General features: G+C 44.9%; 1 protein-coding gene across 12 annotated transcripts in view; it reads right to left on the bottom strand.

Moving 5' to 3' along the window:
- The window catches only part of LOC119160723 (valine--tRNA ligase, mitochondrial), a 622,168-nt gene that overhangs the window by 192,254 nt on the left and 404,871 nt on the right, over nt 1-25,043 (bottom strand). For all 12 annotated transcript variants that reach the window (XM_075881124.1, XM_075881123.1, XM_075881132.1 and 9 more), the window contains one exon: nt 10,011-10,170. In XM_075881124.1, the coding sequence (XP_075737239.1) occupies nt 10,011-10,170 (160 nt within the window). The remainder of the gene's footprint in view (nt 1-10,010; nt 10,171-25,043) is intronic.

The following is a 25,043-nucleotide window of genomic DNA, read 5'->3' as shown; positions in this document are numbered from 1 at the left end:
TTTGTAAGCCTCCAGGTTTCTGCTCCATAGGTAAGTACGGGCAAGATTCAACTGTTATATACCTCACTCTTGAAGATTAGCGATAGATTATCATTCATGATTTGAGAATGCTTGCTGAATGTAATCCACTCATCCTTATTCTTCTAGTTATTTTACTCTCTTGGTTTGGCTCCACGATTGCTACCTCTGCAAGACATGTCTCGCATAATAAAGGGACGAGTTCTTGCACAGTTTCTTTTTTTAGAACTTTTACAGTGTCACTCCCAACATGCATGTGGTATCAGTAACTTAGTTTCAACCCTACTATAGCTGTACCTACTACTGCCTCGCAACAGTCTTCACATTCACAGCAATCTGTACACAAAGTGAAAATGAGGTGCTGCTAAATATGCACTACTACAAACCCATTTGTTACCTAGTTATATGTGATACTCTCTGCAAAGTTTGACACGTAGAGTGAAGTACAATATGTGCACCTCATCACATGCACTGTCCAAGAAATTTGAAGCCTGCACATTTCCTGTAAACTGAGTAATTCATAAAGCAAGCAACAACAATCTGTGCACTTTATTTTGTACAGTTTGAACATACCGTACACTATCACGGCTTTTCAGTATAAGGCTTCCATTTGTCTGCCTGGCATATTGGTGGCGCATGGGGTTGTCACTATGGCAACTGTAGAGCTTCTTACGACTGGATGTGGGTAGCTTGGAAATCAATGGTCTCCCTTTAGTGCAGTTTTCTGAGAAAAAAAAATACAGCCTCATGAGCAAGGTAAGACAGAAATGATTGAACGAAATATGTTCAATAATTCAAGTGTTTTCAATCATACCTTTATAGAAATTTGGACCATGAGCTTGCTTTCAGTGATGACACATTCTCCGCTGACTTGAGGTAGGGTTCAGAGCGATAAGGCATCCAAGCGTACACTGATATGAGCAGTTTCTCGGAGGCTGCGGTTGGGTTGTAAGAAAAAGACTTAGTTACTCTGGTAGAAGCGTGAACGGATTTGTGATGCATGACTAAGAATAATGCATATGGGAACACTGCATATAAGAAAAGTAGTATGGACATAACATTGCTATTTTTGTGAATTTGTCTTGTGGATGGCATTATAATGAATTTGTTTTAGTGACGTTCTTAAGAGGACAAAGCTAGGTAATTCCCTAACTGGATGTACTATATGGTTCATGCAAATGTAATATGCATCATTGTATAAACTTACGAAAAATGTACAAACGCATATATGTACTAAACATTCTCTTGGCTCTACTATGTATTGAATCTATGAGCATATATTTTGTGAACAACATTTATATATATTTTGTGAATCTATGAGCATATAAGATTGTGAACAAGGGACCCGTACGGGTCCCGAAACGTCATTGTTTTGTTTGACATTGGTCAGTGACCTGTTTTTTCAACAATGAGCATATATTGCAGCAGACTCATTTTGAGCAGAAACAGGTAAAACTTGTGCTGTGATCTGTGTTACAAATTTTAGCAGTAAAGATATTTTCAGCGAAAGTGACAACGTAGTAAAACAATATCAAACATTCACAAGGTGTGAATCTCGTTAGCTCTGCAAGTCGAAAAGCCTTATGAAATGACAAAAACTGTAGCGCATGCAAAAGAAAAGGGCCATGTTTAGATGCAAAGCAGCGCATTTTCACTTACCGGCAAACAAACCCACATTGTGCATGGTTATTCCGTCTTTGTAGGCAGTCTCCGAACAATTTTCCGGCATTGAATTTTCACGCTGGAGGCTGCGCAGTCGGATATCGGTGAAGCACAGCCGCTGACATGGTTTACAGCCTCTAGACACGTTCGCTTCGTCGTAGCAGCCCGTAAAGCTTGACACACAAGCTAGCATTGATATATCAAAGCTAAATTAAAACGAAGCTTCGTAACGCTGATCGACAAAAAGTACCGTGACTAACCGAGGACAATTTGAACAAATTAACCGACAGAAATGCAATCGATGCTAATGGGATGCTGCTTTTCGAGCGTCAGGATAATCTCAATACTTGAACTCAAACAGTCACCGCTCTTGTAATAATAGTAAAAGTAATACAAAAATATTTTATGCAATTTTTATAAAAAAAACAACGTGGTAACTACTCTTTTATCAGTCTTTTGATACATCCTGAAATAAAAATTTTAGCTGCGTTGAACTCCCCTAACGAAAAATGCACACTAATTCGATTGCTAAAAAAGGAGTTAATAGTTCCACTATATGCGCACATGACGAAACTCGCTGCAGTTGATTTTTTTGCCCTCCATGGCCATCACGGGACCTTGAGAGTTTCCGGGGCCTGGTACAGTGCTCAACTCACATGTCTATAATGATGAAGCGTCGTACGCGGAACGACAGGAGCCACATCTGCAGTCTAAAATCTGCCACATCTGAGCATGTGCGGCCCTAGTGGTGTGCCTGCCTTACAAAACTGGTCACTGTTTATCACCACGGATCCAACAAACGATTTGGCCGTCGTAAGTGCTCTGAACGATTTAGCAAAAGAAACAAAAATGCAAGTGATGTGCCTGCCTTGCAGTTCCCACCCTTCTTTACCTTCGTGGTCGGGATGACTGCTTTGGTCGTCGAAGCGCTGTCAACACTATAGAACCGAAACAAAGAAAGAAAAAAGAAACCAGCAATTGCCCAGATAGGTGCCTTTTATACTCTAAACTTATTCTCACTTTGTGATATCATATCACATCAAGAACGGTTCGATTAGTTTTTTATTGATTTTTGTTTCTTTCGTTAAATCATTCAGAGCGCTTTCGACGGCCAAATCGGTTGTTGCATCAGCAGTGATAAACAGTGACCAGTATTGCAAGGCCCACACATTACTAGGGCCGCGCATGCTCAGATGTGGCGTATTTGCAACTGCAGATGTCGCCCGTGCTGTTCCGCGCACGATGCTCCGTCGTTATAGACAAGCGTGTTCAGCACTGTACTCGTGAAGCTTTTGTGCGTTCCATGCCGCACATGTTTCCTGGTCGACTGATGCCTTCTCTTCATACACGCCCTTGAAAACCAGGTCATGATGCTGTTTGAAGCGCGTCCATCCGAAGAAGCGAAGTCGTTGATGTCCAACATTGATACACGGGATAAAGTTTTCGCTGCAACGACCTCGCCACTGAGAGGAAGTTTGTTGTTGCGTGCCTCTCTGATCCAAATCAGCAGCACCTTCTTTAAATCCGGGTAAGCACCGGTGCACATTCGCTTCCGTAACATCTTAAACTTGTCTTTTGCAAAAGCATCCATTGTCGAATGCTTCTTTCAGAATTTTGACTTTCTTCCTGAAGTATGAGTCGCATTTTGGTTTTATTCAACGTCGCGATCAGCCGAACATGAGGAAATTACCCGTGATGCGCAGCTGACACTGTCAACGAAACACAAGGAGAGACGAGAGAAAGAGAATGGGACAGTGCAACAGATAGTTCGGTGTTCGACACGCTGGCGCTGACTGAACAATCTTGGCGCTTCATGCACTGTGGCACTGCGCACAACGGCAACGGCGACAGCAGTGCGCTGCAAACAGCTATGATGGTGATGACCGCAGTGCAGTAGCTGTTCTGGCACTTGAAAAATTGCGTATTTTATTGAAAATAACGTTTAACTTGAGGCTCTAGGTTAAAAAATAACTTCTAATTAACCGATATTGTGGGCTTTCAGCTTCGGATTATCGAGCATTTTTTTCTATAGGGGTTGCATACAAAACTGATGAGACCACCTTTTGACTTCTAATTAACCGATAATTCCAATAAGCGACTTCAAATTATCAGGAATCGACTCTATACATTTCGCCTTGCAAGTTTTCTGTCTTTTGAAGTCATTCAGCTGAGAAGTGCAATTATAAACAGGAATGAAGTTCATGGAACCCAGTTGTAAGGTTTTCCTACTAAAAATGCATTGCCACACTTACAATAGGAGATTTTTATGCTGTCCATAAATGTAACCTACTTTAGGTTTCAAGGAAAGAAGTGGAAAGTTTTTCTTTCCTAGACCCAATTCAGTGAAACCTCGATTATATGACTTTCAGGGGACCGCCCCAAACCATTATAATCTGGGCATTGTATAATCGGAAAACTAAAAATATAAGCAGTGACACTCAGCCTTGCTCAAAAAAACAAGTAGAGACCACCTGAACAAGCTCGCGGCAAAACTCTGGGCTTCTACAAGGAAGGTAGATTAAATTATTCTTGCCAATGACAGCATTACTGAGCTCAAGGATCAAATCAAAATGAGTTTATTAAGACGTCTATCCAAAAATGCGTAAATAATATTTGGACCAATAGCTTACGTGGCTATACTATGTTTCACCACTTTGGTTCAGCACTACCAAAGCTACGGGGTGTAAGAAAGCCACAAGCTTGCGCAGCAAAATGTAGTCCCACATACAGCGCCAAGACAGTGTTCGGACTGCATCGTTGGACCAAGAACCCTGCGTCTCCAAATATCGGACATGCAACCTCAGAGAGCATTTCGTGCAGTTCGCATTCTCTTTCGGCACAAACAAAAAAGAGACAAACGGAGCATTGCAGTGGGAGACGCAAAGGAATGCATCGACGGAGAAACAAACATATGAGAGTCACCTACACTGTTGGAGAGAAACAGCCTCAAAGTGAAGTTATCCGCCGGCATGAGATTCTACGGATCGCCAATTGAGCAACAAACTCACACTTCAAGTTCCTAACAGAGCAACAAATTCACACTTCTTCAAGTTCCTGGTGTAGTTGCTCGTTCAATAGCTTTACTGCATTTTTAAGTAGATGAACTAGACATAATACGGTGTGAATATGGTAAGCAGACGACACGGTGCGAATGAATACATGTGGAGGGGCTAAGTGCACTTTCTATTGGCTGAGGAGCCTGTAGCCTCTACAGTGCTGAAGGGAACTTCTGAATAGTAACTGGTCCTGTAGAGAAAATACATAAAAGTTAGCAACGAACATGATTGGTCATGAAAATGATTGGTCTTATACATATGGAAGTTTCAGCAATGTACAATCTACGTATGTGAAAAGGTGATTAAAATTCACTAGACAAGAAAAAGCATTTACAAGAAAGGTTCAAGTTATGTCTAGTTTTTTTTTTTTTTTTCTAGAGGCACAGCTTTCCAGGTTTCAGCTCCAAAGAATTCTAACAATGGTTCCCCATAAACAATGTTGCAGGGAGGAAGATTTAAATTTAACTGACTTGTTTGCCTGGTCTTTGGACGTGGGAAGTTGAATTCATTATGTTGGGTACGAGGTGTGAGCGAATCGTTATTCTCTACTGTAAAAAATCAAATCCAACACGCACCTTTATCCCAATAAATTGAGCCCCAAAATTGCCGGCACTTGAAAATGAAACCGAAACCGCATTGCCAACAGCCTTCCAAGAAGAGTCAGGCATGGTGTTATTGGGATCACATAATGGCGACAGACCATGAGTTTGTGTAGAATGCCTTCGTGCGCGACAGAGCTGCCCATGTTGTAACTTCCTGCCTATTGAAGTGCAACTAATGATGTCCCACTATTATAATGAATGCTGAGATTAAGTGTAAGTAATTTTGCACAGTAAAAATAGCTGCATCACGTCCTTCTGCATGCTCAAGCCTGTGACTGCAGGTGCCATAAATAAAAGAAAAAGATTAGCACTACGTGGACGAAGAAAAGTTTCTGCGGACCGAAAACATGAAAACATCTGGATGTCAAAGAATAAGATAGGCTTTCTGGCAAGCTGAACCTATTCTGTGTGAAGAGAGCTTGTCTAGGTACAACCCTGCATATGCACATGATTGAGGCGTGTGCAGAGAAGCTCATGAGATGCCAGGAGAATAAATTTTTAATTCTAAGAAGACATCCTGTCTCACTGTCTACTTTCTTAACCATCAACCTAGGGGAACACAAGTTCAAATTTTCGCAATATGAGTAAAAGTGTTTTTTTTTTAAATTTCACACAGAACTGAGAAGTCGTCATAAGATTCGAGGTCAGCATAAAACTGCGTCATATAACCAAGGTCTTAATACGTAATTTTTAAGGTGGCTCTGCTGGGAGCAAACTGATCCATCATAAAATGCAGGTCCTCGCGAAACCGAGGAATGTATAATCAAAGTATTAATGAGAACTAACAGCCAAGGAAAGCATTGTAGATGTGATTAGTGGTAATTGTAACGTAAGTGTGAAAAAGAAAATGAACAAAATGATACTTTACTGCGGAGTGGGAACAAACCTGTGACCATATAACGCTTCCGATGCTTTACCACTGAGCTACAGTCATCCCCTCATCCGTTTTATGGTGCCTTCATGTGCACCTAAACTTGGGAGTGTTAAAGGAGCACTGACATCAAATTTCAAGATGAAGATGTGTCCATCATTCAATCACTTGGTTGCATAGGTCTTCATAGCCAAATTTTAATGGCGTCCGTCGCGTCAAAGTTCTTTTATTTCGATATCAAACAGTGTAGAAACGCTAAGGAGAAAAAACGAAAAGTAGACTGCCCTGCGACATTGACACTAATGCTACGTGTTCGGTGTGATACATTTCATAAATACCATCCAGAGTGATGATACGCTAGTAACAATGATGTCGACAATCTCTGAGTGTATTTGGAGCAGCTCTCACTAGAGACTTTCCTCGCTGTGCTGAAGCTGTGGGTGTGAGTGATAGTGTCGCATCGGCTGATTTGCATTGAGCACCACTGCGTGCGAGTACAATCATTCAGAGCGACAATATGCGCCAGAATGTCGGGCAACCGTTGCGTAGTGAGAACCTGCACGTCAAGGCATGAAAAAAGCGGGAAGTGCGTGGCGTTTCATGCCTTTCCAAGTCACGAATCTCAACACAGCCAGTGGGTTTACTTCGTACGCGCCGTTAGACAAAGGGACTGGATGCCTGTGAAGAACAGCTGCATTTGCTCCCTTCATTTTGCGGTGCGCAGTTACAGACTAAATCCTGTGTTGGCAAACCGGTTGGGTTTCACTAGCAGTATGAGGCCTCTTTTCGAGGCTGGGGCTATTCCTACCGTGTGCCCTGCTGCAGCTGAAAGCAGCGATTCACGCGCCAAACGTTCAGGACATGAAGTCCGTAGTTGGTGTTCTTGAGCTCCGACAGTATGGCCGGGACTGATAAATACATTGCATTTAACGCGGAGCTTGTCAAGAAGGATCGTTGGGAATCGCGGCGATACCCAATTCCAGGTTGCTGTCATCATTACTCGCCAATGTTGACAGCGAGGATGGCGAGGACGACGATGTTGGTGACAGAGGCATGTCTACACCTTCAGAGACACAGCTGGACTGACTGTACGTGCGCTCCTAGCCGACAAAACGCCAGTGTGACGTCACCATTTCTTGTGAAAGTGACATCAGCTGTGCAGCGGGCTTAACGTGGCCGTGAGGTAGCGCTGCCAGCACTACAATTTGGCGGGCTTTCCAGCCATTTTTAACTGCGTTCAATAGCGAATATATTATTCAACACTACAGATACTCATTTGTCACTCAGATGCGTTTTACGTCGCGAATCGCTACTAGGGAGCTGATAGCTACTCGTTGGTGCAAAAATCTTGACATGAGTAAATTTGACGTCAGTGCTCCTTTAAGCCTGTTTCACATGCGAGCGACTGAGCAGCGGTGGTCACAACCATAAGCAGCAGCGAAACGCGCAGACACAGGTTCGTATCACATGCGCCACTTTGGCAAGATGCGCGCTTCTGCAATGTGTCGTGACGGTTGGGGAAACCACCCGTCCCGCACGTTTCCCTTCTCCAAGTTCGCCTGTTTAAGTGCGCTTAGTTATATCAGCATTTCTAATTCGGTGCTCAATTTAGGCGCGCCTAAACCTTGAATTGTGAAAATTTACAGTGTATAAGAGTGCGATTAAACAGCTTCAGTAGTGATGCTTATTTGTGTCGATCTCTTTACCACGCCAGTCTTTTTGCACGTTTATAGACATGGTCAGGTAACGGTAAAATAAAAAGTCGGATTTTGTGGTTCACAGAACTGTTGGTGGCTTTTGTTCTGGAAGACGGCAAAGAAGCGGTGCATTGTCCAGACAGACAACCATATGTAAGCTGACCAATTGACAATATTGTGAGGTGGTGAAGCACCTCATTTCTTTTTGCGTGCATTCCAGTAAAGAGACGGCAACATTTGTTGTCATGTGGCCATTCAAAGGAATAAAACAGCAAACTGTGAAGGCACTGGGTCATAAAAGTAAACAAGAAAAAAATAGCAACATGTGCGGAGTGCCGTAGCGTCCCGCTTCTGAGACTAATGTTGGTGCAGTCACGATTCGACAAAATTGCAAAAAAAAAAAAAAAAGCCAGGTCTGTGCGGAATACGCAGCACAGTCACAGCGAAAGCTAGAAGAGCAGCCTTTCAGAGCTTTTTCTAAATACTCTTTGGGTAACTGCTACAAGCACACCGCTGGGTACCCACTATGCCATAAATAATCATAATATTTGTGTAGCAGGCCAGCATTCATTATGCTATCCTTCGTCGTTCTTTAGAGAAGCATGGTATCCACTGCACAGTTGTTAAGGAATTTTGTGCAATTTTTTATGCAGTCGCTGATCACTATGAAGAATTATGCCTGAAGTGGGTATGCGCCATAGTTAATAGGTGATCAAGAAAACGTTTTCTAATGGGTTGCAGCATTGGACGATCCACTAATTACGCAATTCGCATTGTATAACGCCTGGCTGTTCCTTTGATGTTCTAAAACACTTTATTACTCATATTAACACAATTCCTTTCCCGACATCAAGCCTGCCTAAGACCAGTTTAGAAAAGCATTCCAAGCACTGGCATTAATTACTCAGTGGTAATACTGGGCTGGCACGCAGTGGACCCTAGTTCCGATCCCATTGTGTCATTCGTGTTTTTTTATTTAGAGTTTTTTTCTTTCTATACTGGTTACGGGCACCACCGGCGGTGGCAGCGGACAACTACAGCGCGCCGCACGACCCATGTTCTGATCTTGTAACAGCTTTCACTGTAAAAACAAAATGAAACATGCAAACAACTTGTCTGCTTTGATAAGAAGCTATGTTGAAAACAACAATAGGCATAGAATGGCCCTTCTACACTGCCAGGGGAGAGCATCTCGCTGCAGTGAATGTCGTCTGCCTCAAAAGCGAGTTTCTCCTGGCTTGCTTCCTTACTTCTCGGCTACACCCCTGAAGTCACGTGCTCCTCACATCATTGCTCCTCCATTGGCTGTTCTAGGGCTCTGCTGCGAGCAAATTTTTCCAATCCCAATGATGTTCGATACAGCATCCAGTAATGGCTGTAAAAACCTGTTTTGGAGTCCCGTGACTGCCGCCGCTCTGCTCCTGGGGCGAAATCGCTCGCATGTGAAACACACTTTAGTCAGCACTGCTAGTAGCCATGACATCAAGTACACAACACTCTTTTTCTGCCTGTTGGCATCACATAGCACGTTATTGGATTCTGGGCTGCGGTTGGCTTCGAAAGCCCTCAAAGACGAAACCACGGCACTTGAAGACACATTTTTACTTGTCTAAACCCCGGCAGTGACTGCTCGTAAGTGGTCACTAAGTGTAAGCTGTGAGCTCACCCGGGGTCATTGTTTTATTATTATACATACGATTGGTGTGTTGGCAGCTTCCATTCTGTTCACAATATCATTACCAGCTGGCAGCTGACCAGTAATCCCTGGCATACGACCCAAAGGCATCAAGTCTGTCGGAACCAGACTCTCCCTGTGAATGATTTAAAGAAGTGGAAATTTAAGGGCTTGTTTTTCTTTGCTAGACACAATATATATAGGTCACAGGTTTGGTCCATGCCCTCGGCAAGGTATTTTTTCGTTTACATTTACATTACAATTACTTTTAATACCATCGCCTATACTGTCCTTGGCATCATTGTCTGTTAGTTCTCAACTTTAGGTTTTAATGGTTCAGAAATTTAGTTATTACACCGAACTTCCTTTTCATGTCTAGTTCTCAATCTCAACAAAAGGCGCCCGAAAACATCGCATAAATGGCTGTACCTGTGACGTCGTATAGAAGCAGAGCCAGGCGCAAAGCATCACTGCCGCACTTGGTGACGCCATTGGGGAATGCCTTCCGCTGACTTTTTAATGCTGTGTACAGTTCTTCTCTACCAATGTAGCCTCGCCGATGCAGATCATAAGTTGCTGCTTCCATGTCCTGCAGTTATATATAAAATGTATTCATTAGAAATGTGAGCAAACTTCCAGAAATTACTTTATGTTGCCCAAAATCATATTTAGCAAGGAATTAGCATAAAGTTTTTGTACGGTTTTCTTTCAGATATGAAGTATGTGGATAGACAAAACGTGGATAGACAATCGTGCATAGACTAACCTGAAACAAAATAACAGCAGACAACATAATCTGGTGACGGGGCCAGCCACAAAAATGAAAAGCAGCGATGAGATAAAATGTGTTCAAGTCTCTCTGCTGCCACTTGAATCAGGCGGTATCACCTGCTACACCCAGCAGCTGCGAAGCAACTGACCATGGCGGCGGTCAGATCTGCAATGCAGCAGAGGGTGCTAAGAATCTCTAGATCCGGACAGGCCGCCATTAGAACATGAGCTTGGCAACGTTTAACGCTAGAACCTTATCTAGTGAGGGAAGTCTAGCTGTACTGTTCGAGGAGCTAGAGGGTGTTAAATGGGATATAATAGGGCTCAGTGAGGTTAGGAGGACAGATGAGGCCTATACGGCGCTACAGAATGGACACGTGCTTTGCTATAGGGATTTGGCTGACAAAAGATAGCTGGGAGTGGGGTTCCTAATTCACAGAAACATAGCTGGCAACATAGAGGAATACTATAGCATTAATGAAAGGGTGGTAGGCATCGTAATTAAACTGAATAACAGATACAAGGTGAAGGTGGTACAGGCTTACGCGCCTACATCTAGCCATGATGACGCTTTAGTTGAAAGCTTCTATGAAGACGTGGAATCGGCAATGAGTATGGTAAAAACACAGTATACTACACTGATGGGAGACTTTAATGCAAAGGTAGGGAAGAAGCAGGCTAGAGACCAGGAAGTAGGAGATTATGGCATCGGCACTAAAAACGCCAGAGGAGAGCTACTAGTAGAATTCACAGAACGCAATAATTTACAGATTTTGAATACCTTCTACCGAAAACGAGGAAACCGCAAGTGGACATGAAGCAGCCCTAATGGCGAAAATAAGAACGAAATAGACTTTATAATGAGTGCACACCCAGGCGTCGTGCAGGATGTGGAAGTGGTTGGCAAGGTACGATGCAGTGACGATATAATGGTACGGTCTCGAATTCACCTATACTTGAAGAAGGAACAACAGAAACTGACACACAAGAAGCCAATCAATGAGCTAGCACTGAGAGGGAAAGTACAGGAATTCAGAGTCTCACTTCAGAACAGGTACTCTGCTCTTAGTGAAGAAACCAACCTTAGCGTAGATACAATGAGTGATAATCTGACGAGTATCATTACGGAGTGTGCAGTGGAAGTTGGAAGAGGGGTAATTTGGACAGGACACGGGCAAGCTTTCCCAGGAAACGAAGAATCTCATAAATAAGCGTCAAATCAACTTCTCAAGTACAGCAGACAAAATATAACTGGCAGAGCTTTTGAAGTTGATTAATAGGCGTAAGGTATGCAATGTAAGAAGGTATAACATGGAGAGAATTGAACACACTCTGAAAAACGGAGGAAGCGTCAAAGCAGTGAAGAGGAAACTTGGGATAGGCGAAGATCAGATGTACGCACTAAGGGACAAAGAAGGCAAAATAACTACCAATATGGATAGGACAGTTAAAATAGCAGAGGAGTTTTACAGAGATCTGTACAGTAGCCGGGACAACCACTACCTTAATACTATAAGAACTAGCAGTAACCGAGATGACACCCCACTAGTAATGATAGAAGAAGTCAGAAAAGCTTTGGAGAGCATGCAAAGAGGCAAAGCTTCTGGTGAGGATCAGGTAACATCAGATCTGCTGAAAGATGTTGGACAGATAGTGTTAGAAAAACTAGCCACTCTGTTTATGAGGTGTCTCCTGACGGGAAGAGTACCAGAGTCTTGGAAGAACGCTAACATCATCTTAATACATAAGAAAGGAGATGACAAGGACTTGAAGAATTACAGGCCGATCAGCTTGCTCTCTGTAGTATACAAGCTATTAACATAGGTCATTGATAACAGAGTAAAGAAAACATTAGAATTCAATCAACCAAAGGAACAAGCAGGATTTCAAACAGGCTACTTAACAATCGACCACATTCATACTATCAATCAGGTAATAGAGAAATGCTCAGAATATAACCAACCACTATACATAGCCTTCATAGATTACGAGAAGGCGTTTGAATCAGTAGAAATATAAGCCGTCATGCAGACACTGTGAAATCAGGGCGTCAGTGAAGTATATATAAGCATCCTGGAAGAAATCTACAGGGGATCAACTGCTACCATAGTGCTTCATAAAGAAATTAACAGAATACCGATAAAGTAGGGTGTAAGACAAGGGGACACAATCTCCCCAATGCTATTTACCGCGTGCTTACAGGAGGTTTTGAGAAGCCTAGAATGGGAACAGCTAGGGATAAGAGTTATTGGAGAGTACCTTAGTAACCTGCGCTTCGCCGATGACATTGCATTGCTGAGTAATTCAGGGGACGATAGCAACACATGATCACGAAATTAGACAAGGAGAGCAGAAAGGTGGGTCTTAAAATTTATCTGCAAAAAACAAAAGTAATGTACAACAACCTCGGAAAAGAGCAGCGCTTCGAAATAGGTAATTGTACACTTCAAGTTGTAAAAGACTATGTCTACTTGGGGCAGGTAATAACCACGGAGCCGACCCATGAGATTGAAGTACCTAGAAGAATAAGAATAAGTGGAGCACATTTGGCCAGCACTCTCAAATTCTGACAGGTAGATTGCCACTATCCCTCAAGAGGAAGGTCCATAACAGCTGCATCTTGCCAGTACTTAACTACGGAGCAGAAACCTGGAGACTTACAAAGAGGGTTCAGCTTAAATTGAGGACGACGCAGTGAGCAATGGAAAGAAAAATGGTAGGTGTAACCTTAAGAAACAAGAAGAGGACAGAGTGGATTATGTAACAAACGGGGGTTAAAGATATCATAGTTGAAATCAAGAAAAGGAAATGGACATGAGCCGGGCATGTAGCCCGTAGACAGGATAACCGCTGGCGATTAAGGGTAACTAACTGGATTCCCAGAGAAGGCAAGCAGGGTAGGGGGAGACAGAAGGTTAGGTGGGCAGATGAGATTAAGGAGTTTGCGATTATAAATTGGCAGCAGCAAGCACAGGACCGGGTTAACTGGCGGAACATGGGAGAGGCCTTTGTCGTGCAGTGGACGCAGTCAGGCTGATGATGATGATGATGATCTGCTACACCACTGAGTAGTTTTCATCTGTGTGTTTTCTGTGATCTACCTTCATCGGGAAACAATTTGTCATGTCAAGGCAGTCTTTTTATGAAATAATTAGCAAATGTGAATATAAGTGAAACGTCATCACACCAGAAATGCATTTGTTACCTAAGACAGCGGCTGCAAATTTCACAGTCACCACCAACTATGCCTACAAATCACTGGGCAACATCACATCACAGTCGTGCTCAATGACAAGGGCCCTTTTTGCACATCTTTTGCAACAAAACCAAGTTTGGTAGCCTATGAATTATCAATTATTTTTCTGTCTTCCAGAACAACGCTGCTGATAATGCTCAAAATTTTAAGTGGCTTATTTCTATATGCTTTAGGCCAGTGGTTCTCAAACGGGGGTCCGCAAACACTCGGGTATCCGTGAAGCCATTTCTATGATCGTGAAACCTTCACCCACATTTTTCTTTAAGCGTGACTGTGCCACATATTGGTCAAATGTCCAAAATTAAGTGATAAGGCACGTTTGTTTGATGTTTTTGGTAGCAATAAAAGGCACCTGTTTCACGCTCCAGTTGTGTTAATTTATCTACATACCCACCCACCCCAATGCCCTCCGCTGCAAGGGGTCCTCCCATCACTTCCACCAGTCCACAAGGTTTTCCTGACACATCAATGGCTAAGAACCATTGCTTTAGGCATATCTCAAAGATTTGACACGCATGGTGTGCAAGCCAGTGGCCACTGCATGGTGAATATGTGAAGCTTGTTGACATTCGATAAAAGGATAGAGGTATGCTTCAATACTTAATTTTACTGCAATGTTACAAGTATTGTGTTGGTGCACATTATTCTAATATAGTCCCAGAAGGGCCAAAATGGCCATTTCTGATATGTTTCTGGAACATAGTTCTTGCCATTTGAAAAAAAAACTCCAGCTCGCATTACAGCGTATTAAATTTTACACAATAAAATGCTCTTTCCATAAAATATCTTGTAGAGCAACAAAAATAGTTAGAAACAAATAAAATTGTGAAAAGTGTGTAATTTTATGGAGCTAGTTGGTAAACCGTGCAATAAAAACACTATATTTTCAAAAATATTGAAAACAAAAAAATTAAATATACATTTTGAAGATAAATGATCTAGGAAAAGTATAAAAAAATAAATGTACAAAATGTTTCTGTTTCCATATACAATGAAAATCGCAACCGAGGTGCTCGTTCATTTCTTGTGCCAAGCAATAAAGCATTGCTTGGTTTTCGTGTGAGACAAGTGAACTCGTCTTTTTATCTTTTTATTTTTTTCAAGACGAGCCTGCAGGTGTTCCAAAACAGGATGAATGCCTGTGATGCGACTAATAAGTATATAAATCAGATGTCCAATGAACTTAGCCATTTGGTTTAGTGTCACCTCTCTCCAAAAGCCACCACCCTTTCCATAGGTTGGCGTTCCAATATATGCATTCAACCATATTTCTTTCCATTTTTGCACATCGTATTCCAAAAAACAGCATCGCGTGCAGTTCAAAAGCAGTTCAAAAACATTTCGCACAGCTCTGTATTCAGCGCCAAGATGTGCTCCGGCGGCCTTCTTGTCGTGAGAAAAAGCTCTGCAGCCAGTGCCAGCACATGGTGCTGAAGCAACGAGTGGACCTCACACGTAACCTGAGTAGCTCAAAGATTGTGGATAAAGATCAGCAGCTGCACACTTGCAGCGGAGGAAATAGCTTGAGGCTGTAAACAAAAAAAACCCATGAACAGCTGTGGAAGGCTGACACAAAACATTGATGCTAAAACACTTGAAGCTGATGTGCTGTCTGTCTATCTCGGACTTTAAGCTCGTCCTAAATATATTCAGGTGCGGTTTCAAGACAGTTTCGAGCTGCGCATGTTTTTCGCAACACATGTGCGCACTTTGCACGCGTCAAGACGACGCCAGAGGAGCAACTAGTGCCACCAGTTGCGGCCCTGTGTCTGATATAATGATGAAAGCGAAACCAAAGGTGCAGGAAACTGGCTGAGAAGACCACCTCCACACTTTCAACGGACCTTTGAAAATATTTTTTAGTACAAGTAAATTCTCGCTGACTCCAAGCAACAGCTCTCTATTGAATAACTGGTATAAATTTCTGGCAATTTCTGCTCAATAGTGTCAGATTGTGAAGCTGACACCTTAATTAGATTTTTGACTCACAAAGGTTCTTGTGATTACAGAACTTTGATGTTACTAGCATAACCACGAGGGCCATGGACTTCTATTAAGTTTGCCGGCCAACAGCATTTTCCCCACATCACATGCACATTGCCAAAACAGGCAACTTCAAATCGATTCTTAAGGTTTAGTGGCTGGGCTAAGTACTAAACAGTGCTGGGTGCATGAAAAACTAATTCAATATGCCAAAATCGACAAGCCAGAAAAATTGACAAAGACAGAAAGTTAGGTGGGCAGATGAGATTAGGAAGTTTGCGGGTATAAACGGACAGCAGCAAGCACAGAACTGCGTTGACTGGCGGAACACATGGGAGAGGCCTTTGTCCTGCAGTGGACGTAGTCAAGCCGATGGTGATGATAAAACATGAAATGGTTCTGTGTGTACAATAAATATGTGTTCACAAGGATATTTCTCTCTTTCAGGAAACCAGGCTGGCTTGTTATTCTCACTTTTTTGAAATGGTCAAAAGAACCACACCAGTCTTCTGGTCCCAGAAGTGTGGACGTTGGGTTCATTGCTCCCTGGAAGGTATTAGATGCCCACACATGCGGGCTGCTAGTTGGAGCTTCGGATCTCACGGTTCTAGAGTGTGTTTGCAAGTTCATGTAGTGTATTGAACAACTGTCACCCTGAGGCCGAAAGCTCAATATGCACAGTGCCTGCAGATGTGCCACATTGGTCATGCCATGAAGATTATGGCTGGAGGCAATTCAACTTCATTAATGATGAGCATATATTCCTGGCTTCCCTCAAAGAAATGACTTTTATTAAAAGTGTGCTCTCTTTTTTACACGCAGCATGACACTGTGACGATGCTGGGTGGCAACTACTGCAGTTGACTCAGTGAGCTGCGACTTCACATTTGTCGGCATTGTGTTCTTTCAAAGCAAACCTGGCACAAGAGAATTTTCTTTTATAGCTGTGAGCATTGTGGCAGTATCTCTGGCACTAATGAGGAATGAGTATTTAGGGCTTGATTTGTGTTTCTATAATGTCTGGCAGGTCGCATGACTAAGATGTCAGTATTGAGCTTGGTTCTCTTTTATATGCTGTCCCTCCTTTCTACAATGGCAACGTTTTGTTCCTTTCAGCCACCAAGAAGTTCAGGGCCAGAGAAGTGCAAAAGATCATCTGAAATGACACCACAGATGGTACTCATGGACTGACAGGGGGTTATTGGGTCAGGAATGTTGTCAAAAGACTGAAGGTTGGAAACATTTTCATACTGTTGTTTGTCTCGCAAAGCTAGCAGCAGATCGCTACTGGTCAGTATCCTGGTATCTAGGTCAGTATCCTAGTACTGGTCAGCCTAGTATCCTTGTCTAGCTAGTCAGTCAAGTCTTTGACTTGCAAAATGGGGATATCCTTCTTGCTTTTTCATCTGAACGTTCTCTGCAGATAGCTTTGTATTTGGGGGAAATGTTCGTAAGTCTTTGCAAAGAAATTCACTGCTGCTTCGGTCCAAACCCTTTTCAGGCTACAATCAGGTTGTAGAGGGATCAAAAACTGCTCAGAACATGATATAAGATGACTTCACTGATGGAAAGATTGTTTGTAACATTGACTCAGACGAACCCTGTTTTTTTTTACGTGAAAGGTAGATTTATATTTTTATTTCTTCACTGAAAGTAGCGAAAAAAAACTTGGACCATCTCACCGAAGGAAACCTTGATAGGATGCAAAGCAGCAGCCTTGTGCACGAGTGGCATCACGAGTTGAACGGCACTAACCCGGGTTCTGCTGCGAGCGCTGGAAGATTCGTTGGAAGCTATGGCTGGCATAGGTCTTGTAAGTGACACGTACAGACATGTTTCAAGGCCTACATTAGACACGCATCAAGTTTATTGCACGTGAACTGACGAGTGGGCAGTGTAGCAAAAGGTGGTCGCTATAACAGACCGGACTATCTGCTATCAGCATTCGCCCTAGGCGATATCGTCTTCTCCTCCTCTCCACCGTTTCATGCGCTTTACGTTCCTTCCTTTTCTTTCTTTTTCCCCCTTCCCCGCTGTGAGCGCGGCTACTTAAGCCCAGCAAATAAACGGCCAGGGGTCTTTCGTTATGGCGAGGCCCAGCCACGTGTTCATCGTCGTCTTGTCTCTGGGCTAAACGATACATGGTGTCAGAAGTGGGATACTGACGTTCGAAATGGACCTCGTCAAGCCCCCGGAACCGCTGCAACTGTCCGGCAACATCAGGAAAAACTGGCTGGTATTCAAGCAGAAGCTGCAGCTGTTCATCACCGCTACGGAACCGGAGAAGCCCCGCCCATCGGCCGTAAAAGCAGCGATTCTTCTGAGCACCGCGGGGGACGAGGCGCTCGAGGTCTACAACAACTTCTCGTTTGCGGCAGGTGAGAGCAAAGAAGATTATGACACGTTAGTGCGGAAATTTGAAGAATATTGTGTCGACCAGGGTAATGAAGTCTACGAAAGGCACATTTTTCGACTGCGACAGCAGGAAGAGGCTGAGCCCTTTGAGCGGTTCCTACGGGACTTAAAAGAAGCAAGCAAAGCTGTGCAACTTCGGTACGCTTGAAGAGTCCATGATCAGGGATCAAGTGGTGTTTGGGACAAATAATGCGAAACTTCGAGAAAAGTTGCTGAGCGACAAAGACTCAAACTTGCAGAAAGCAGAAGAAATTTGCAAAGCTGCTGAGATTGCTGCCATTCAGAGCGCAGCATGGTCAAATGAAAGCCTGCACGTTGACGTTACACGCCGCACACACCGCACGAAGTTTGCGAATGGAACTCGGTGTCGAAATTGTAACAAGGTACATGCCCCCGAGCGGTGCCCGGCGTATGGAAAAACTTGTTATGTATGCAAGAAACGAAATCACTTCGCCGCATGCTGCAACAATGCGCGCAGGATAAGCGAGGTTCACAAAGCCAAAGAAAGCGATGAAAATTTTGACATCTTGGGCATCAGCATTTGCGGCGTCACCGGAGATATAGGAGCAGATTGGATGGTTCGCGGAAAAATAGCCGGTCAGGAGATACAATTCAAGGTAGATACCGGGTCTCAGGCAAATTTGCTGCCCCTAACCCTGTTCAACCGAATCGCCCACGCAAGCACTCCGCGAAAGAGCGCCGCTTTCCTCTCCGCCTACAACGGCAGTACAATCAAACACGTTGGCGTGGCGACCGAAGATCTCGAGATAAACAAAGCACAGCATTCAGTCTCGTTCCTTATCGTGAAAAAGGGGCGCCAAGCCATCCTTGGCTTAAAGACATGCCAGCAGTTTGGTCTGGTACCGGTGACGGTGGACGCCGTGAAGGTAGGCGATGGGCAAACGAAATTCTAGCTTGCATTTCCTGACCTCTTCAGCGGCACCGGCTGCGTCAGGCGACCCTACAAAATGGTGCTACGAGAGGATGCCGTTCCAGTCGTGCAGCCTGCCCGCAGAGTACCCATAGCGTTGAAAGGGCGCCTGCGACAAGAACTGCAACGAATGGAAAAGGCCTCAATCATCGTCAAGGTGGATGAACCAACTGAATGGGTGAGCCCCCTGGTAGTTGTGCACAAGAAGGATGGTACCCTTCGCATTTGCATGGACCCTAGAGCAGTGAACAGGAGCATTAAGCGGGAGCACTATCCTATCCCTTCAAGAGAGGACATAGAGAGCGAGCTGGCAGGAGCACAATATTTCTCCCGGCTCGACGCTAATTCCGGCTTTCATCAGATTCCTTTAGATGAGGCCACTTCACGAATATGCACTTTTGCGACACCATTTAGGCGGTACCGTTTTTTGCGTCTGCCTTTCGGAATTTCCTCAGCCAGCGAGGTGTTCCAGAAGACTCTAACAGAGATGTTCGAAGGGCTGCCGGGAGTGCGCGTCTACGTAGACGACGTTTTAATATGGGGCGACTCAAAGGAAGAACACGACGAACTCGTCATCGCAGTACTAAGGCGGGCGCAAGAGGAAGGGCTGACATTTAATCCAGCTAAATGCGTGTTCGGCACCACGCAGGTTGCATTCCTTGGCGACGTTATCGGAAGAGACGGAATTCGTCCGGACCCCGATCTAATCGAAAGCGTCCGTGCCATGCCAGCCCCAAAAGATAAACAGGGTGTGCGCAGATTACTCGGGATTGTGAACTACTTTCGGAAATACCTGCCAGCTTTGAGTGATAAAACGGCGTTGCTGCGTAGCCTGGTGAAAGAAGCATCGGTGTTTGAGTGGACAACAGCGCATGAGCGCGAATGGGACCAGATCTGCGCAGCGCTTGCTAATCCTCCATTGCTGGCTCTTTTTGATGAAAAAAGAAACACTAAGATAACTGAGGACGCCTCAGGAACAGGTATTGGCGCTGCCTTATTGCAAAGACACGGGGATGACTGGCGCCCAGTGACCTACGCCTCAAGAGCGCTGACGCCGAGTGAAGAGCGATACGCCCAGATAGAAAAGGAAACACTGGCAATTGTTTTCGCTTGTGAAAAATTTCATCAGTTCGTGTATGGACGAAGCATTACGATAGAAACTGATCACAGGCCATTACTTGCGATTGCCGAAAAAAACATTGCAGATATGCCACCCAGGATACAGCGGTTTTTCATCCGTTTTATGAAATATGATTTTTTGTTACAGTTTGTACCTGGTAGGGACTTGTTACTCGCAGACCTGCTGTCTCGGGCTGCACTACCAACTGGCGGAGGCGACCAAGTCGAGGACGTGAACGTCCACACAACGCAAGTAGTCACCAGCATCATAAGCAAAGCGACTATGTTGGGGCTGCAGAAGGAAACCCTCGAAGATCCGCTTCTCAGCCGCACCATGAAACAAATGGAAGATGGCATGGCAATAGACGGTGTACTGAAACCGTATGCGGAAGAGCTATCCGTGGTCAATGGAGTGGTGCTAAAGGGTTGCAAAGTTGTGGTGCCTAAATCAATGCGTGCGGAAATTCTTGAGCGAATTCACGAAGGCCACTTAGGTATGAACAAGTGCAAAGCTAGAGCCCGTGGACTGGTTTTCTGGCCGGGAATGAGCAGTGACATTGAGCGACGAGCGCGAACGTGCAGCGTATGTCGAAAGTACGCATACAGTCAACCGAGTGAACCCCTCCTGCTACAGCCAACGCCCGACCGACCGTGGCATCGCGTAGGCATAGACCTATTTACATTCGCTGGAGAACACTACGTAGTTGTGTTTGATGCCCATTCTAACTTTCCTGACGTCGAGAAACTCAGAGGTACCACGGCGGCGGAAGTAATCGACAAGATATCTGCTATCTTCTCGCGATACGGCATTCCCAACCAAGTTTGCATTGACAACGGGCCTCAACTTGCATCGCGAGAGTTCGCGTCCTTCGTGCACCGATATTACTTCGAGCATATCACCTCAAGTCCAGAGTTCCCACGATCAAATGGCTTAGCTGAAAAGGGGGTACAGATCGTGAAGCGTATTCTAAAGAAACCCCACGAGTCCCGGGGTGATGTATGGCTTGGTCTGTTGGCTTATCGATCTTCTCCCCTTGACAGCGGTCACTCACCCGGAGAACTACTGCAAGGTCGTCGCCTGCACGCCACTCTTCCAGAATACAACGTCGACGGAGGCATACCCGTATGGAAACAGCGACAGTCTTCCCGAGGCAGGCCACTACCACCCTTGGAAGCCGGAAATGTGGTCCGGATCAAACATGGAAGCTGGTCACGCCGAGCAAAAGTGGTACGAGAGACTGCACCACGATCATACGTGGTAAGAACGGAAGACCAAGGGCTCCTGAGACGGAACCGACAACACTTGCTGCGAATGGACGAAAACTTCAACGACAAGGTCAGCCCCGAGGGTAATCCGAACCCCGACGCGAGGCCCCCGACGAAGTTCAGTGATGGACACCGCGGCAACATCACGCCGGACAACCCACTGGGGTGTCACCAGGTGCAACCAGCTCAGCCAGAAGAAGATTATAGCGCCACCACTTCTCCAGACACTCCAGGAAGCCCCCTGGCTGGCCTGCGCAGGTCAGGACGCCAGCGCAGCGAACCGAAGCGCCTTCACTACGGGCCATCCTTCCATCAAGTAAATGAGTGCAAAAGAAATCAGTGTTTTGAAAATGTGTGAAGAGAAGATGTAACAGACCGGACTATCTGCTATCAGCATTCGCCCTAGGCGATATCGTCTTCTCCTCCTCTCCACCGTTTCATGCGCTTTACGTTCCTTCCTTTTCTTTCTTTTTCCCCCTTCCCCGCTGTGAGCGCGGCTACTTAAGCCCAGCAAATAAACGGCCAGGGGTCTTTCGTTATGGCGAGGCCCAGCCACGTGTTCATCGTCGTCTTGTCTCTGAGCTAAACGATACAGTCGCGGCAGGTGTTGCGGGCAAATGAACGAGGCGCCATCTGTGGGTGGCGCGGTAAGCGCACCACAGGCCAGGGAGAGAGTTACAGTCAGCGCGCATTGCGAGAGGAGCATGACGTCAAAGTGCAGCAGCGGTGTGACCTACTTAGCACCGTGACAACACCTGCGGTGCGCGGCGCGTCCGTGCGGAAGGACAGCGTTACACAAGCTATTCAAAGAGCAGCTTCGCATCTAAAATGACCTGTGGTGCCGATCTAATGTACCCGGCCATGTGAGCATTGATTGCTGAACGCAGAAGTAATTTTTTTGTTAGAATTGAAACATTGTTGTTTCTTAGCATCAAGAGACATTACTCCATAAGCCTGCATCACTAGCATGGGTTAAAGTGGAGCTGCCTTCTTGTGACATAATGATTCCATGCTCATCAGTGCATCTCGAGTAACATTTCAGCGTGCTTAAGACAGTGCACGCAGTTTCCAGGTTACTAAGATTTTGGAGCGACATACTTTTGCTACGTACACTTCACCTCAGCAATGACACACACTGTTACTCGACACAGCCATGAAGATGGGTAGCGTTGTTTTCGGTGGCTTGGCTTGGCTCGTGTATTGAGAAAGTTATGATGCCAGGATAAGCCAGCCATGACACAATTGCCGGCAATCTTGGGCACAAGTGAACACAATGTAGTACAAGTACAGGCAAAGCGTATTATGCTACATCATCTCATTGTAACAGCTCCTTCTTTTCAAAAATAGTTTAAAAACTAAAAAAAAAATGGTGATTAAATAGAGTTACAGGAACTCCTGCAAAAGCACAACGACGACAGCTTCCAGAAATTGCTGGGAGGGCTGGCGACATTGCTATCAATTTTCACTGTTGCTGGAGAAAAGGTACGTCTGTGTTTCAGGTAGAAAAATACTACTTGTGAAGTAACTACATGCTTTTAAGATTAACATGTGCAGCTACAGATACTATGAAGGGTGAGCTTTCTGTCGCGCTGTAAAAAAATATGGGTATAGAAAAATCAGTTGTTAGCCCTTTTAAGAGGAATGTGGTTGACATAGCACATGTTAAAAAGATATTGCTTTAGCGCAGCTCAATTTGAGTGTGAAGAAAAGATGACATGCAGTAAAGAAGGAGACTTGTCGATAGCATGTGTGTTTTACTTCGGCAGCGATGCCAGCAACCAACCAATGAGTTAATCAATAGAATGTAGCAGTAAATGTAACACAAATACTGCCAACACCAGCTGTACACCATCCCTCCAACCTAATATGATGAACCAAGAATGACCATTCACACAAAGTTAACCCTTGTTAAAAAAAAAAAAAAAATCACAGTGTATTCACGGAGTGAATGATGAGTGGGGTTAAGTGTTCGTCAGCTCGTCTGTGCTTCCCTCTGCTCGTTTGTTCTTGCTTCTGTCCATCCGTGCAACCATCTGTGAGTCCATCAGTTCGTGCATCTGTCCATCCATCCATCCGTCTGCTAGCCTGTCTGTCCATCCGTCCGTCCATGCGTCCGTCCGTGCGTCCATCTAGTGAACACTCCAAGGACCGCCATCTCCCATCCCCAGTGGCACATACCCGCTCTAGAGCGGGTATGTGCCACATGTGCCTTTGTACAACATTGGAGGATGCACAGATCCACGCCTTAAGGAGCTTCATCACTAAAATATTACACTGTCTTCTGCTAAAGAGAACCATGTGTCACATGGCCGGGTACATTGGATCGGCACCACAGGTCATTTTGCGAAGCTGCTCTTTGAATAGCTTGTGTAACGCTGTCCTTCCCCACGGACGCGCCGCGCACCGCAGGTGTTGTCACGGTGCTAAGTAGGTCACACCGCTACTGCACTTTGACGACATGCTCCTCTCGCAATGCGCGCTGACTGTCACTCTCTCCCTCGCCTGTGGTGCGCTTGCCGCGCCACCCACAGATGGCGCCTCGTTCATTTGCCCGCAACACCTGCCACGACCACCTTTTGCTACACTGCCCACTCATCAGTTCACGTGCAATAAACTTGACGCGTGTCTCATGTACGCCTTGAAACATGTCTGTATGTGTCATTTACAAGACCTATACCAGCCAAAGCTTCCAACGAATCTTCCAGCGCTCACAGCAGAACCCGGGTTAGCGCCGTTCAACTCGTGATGCCACTCGTGCACAAGGCTGCTGCTTTGCATCCTATCAGGGTTCCCTTCGGTGAGATGGTCCAAGTTTTTTTTCGCTACTTTCAGTGAAGAAATAAAAATATAAATCTACCTTTCACGAAAAAAAAAACAGGGTTCGTCTGAGTCAATGTTATAAACAATCTTTCCATCAGTGAAGTCATCTTATATCATGTTCTGAGCAGTTTTCAATCCGTCTAAAACCTGACTGTAGCCTGAAAAGGGTTTGAACCGAAGCAGCAGTGAATCTCTTTGCAAGCAGCGGGCACTAACACTTACACTGGCAGCGACTTTGACGCTGGTACTCATTGGAGCGTTGTGCAGGAGAGAAACCTGGAGGTGCAAAGCCTGCAGTGATGTACCGGTGTTTCCTACTGGAACATGCCAATCACTGCTAATGATCAATGAGAGAGAGGAGACTCCAACTGGACACAGAGATGCTCAGTTCGCTTTTAGTTAATGCGCACGCTGTGAATTTTTATTGTTCAACAATGTACAGGAGACATATCCCACCAGTGCTACCTAGGAGGTCAATATCTAGTGCCTATGTATACGGTGTGGCCAGTGAATGATTGTACAGTGCAAGCAGCCGGTTTCATCAATTAAGAAACTCACTAGCAGACGCTGCCTGCATCAGTGTTACTAGGTGAGAGAGGGAGAGGAAGCATGCATGCGCAATGGCGGTGTAAACGTCATGGGAGGAATGCCAAGAGCAGAGAGAGGGGGGAGTGAGCATAATTTGGCAGAGGCTCCCTGCGTCGACGTTGGGAGGCGAGAGAGGGGTAGTATAGGAAAGGAGAGAAGGGGGAAAGAACGCGCATATGCACGAAGGATCGTCACGCCACACACCGGATTGAGCTCGACCCTAAGCTGCTTCACATCTAAAAAACACGACATACCCACAATGTGAATGATAATGAGCGGGCATATCAGTGGGATCACTCGGTGTTACAGTGAA

This window comes from Rhipicephalus microplus, chromosome X (genome assembly GCF_043290135.1).
Source record: "Rhipicephalus microplus isolate Deutch F79 chromosome X, USDA_Rmic, whole genome shotgun sequence".
NCBI classification, from domain to species: Eukaryota; Metazoa; Arthropoda; class Arachnida; order Ixodida; family Ixodidae; genus Rhipicephalus; species Rhipicephalus microplus.
Note: the sequence above shows the minus strand (reverse complement) of the source record. Positions and strands in the feature narration are given on the sequence as shown.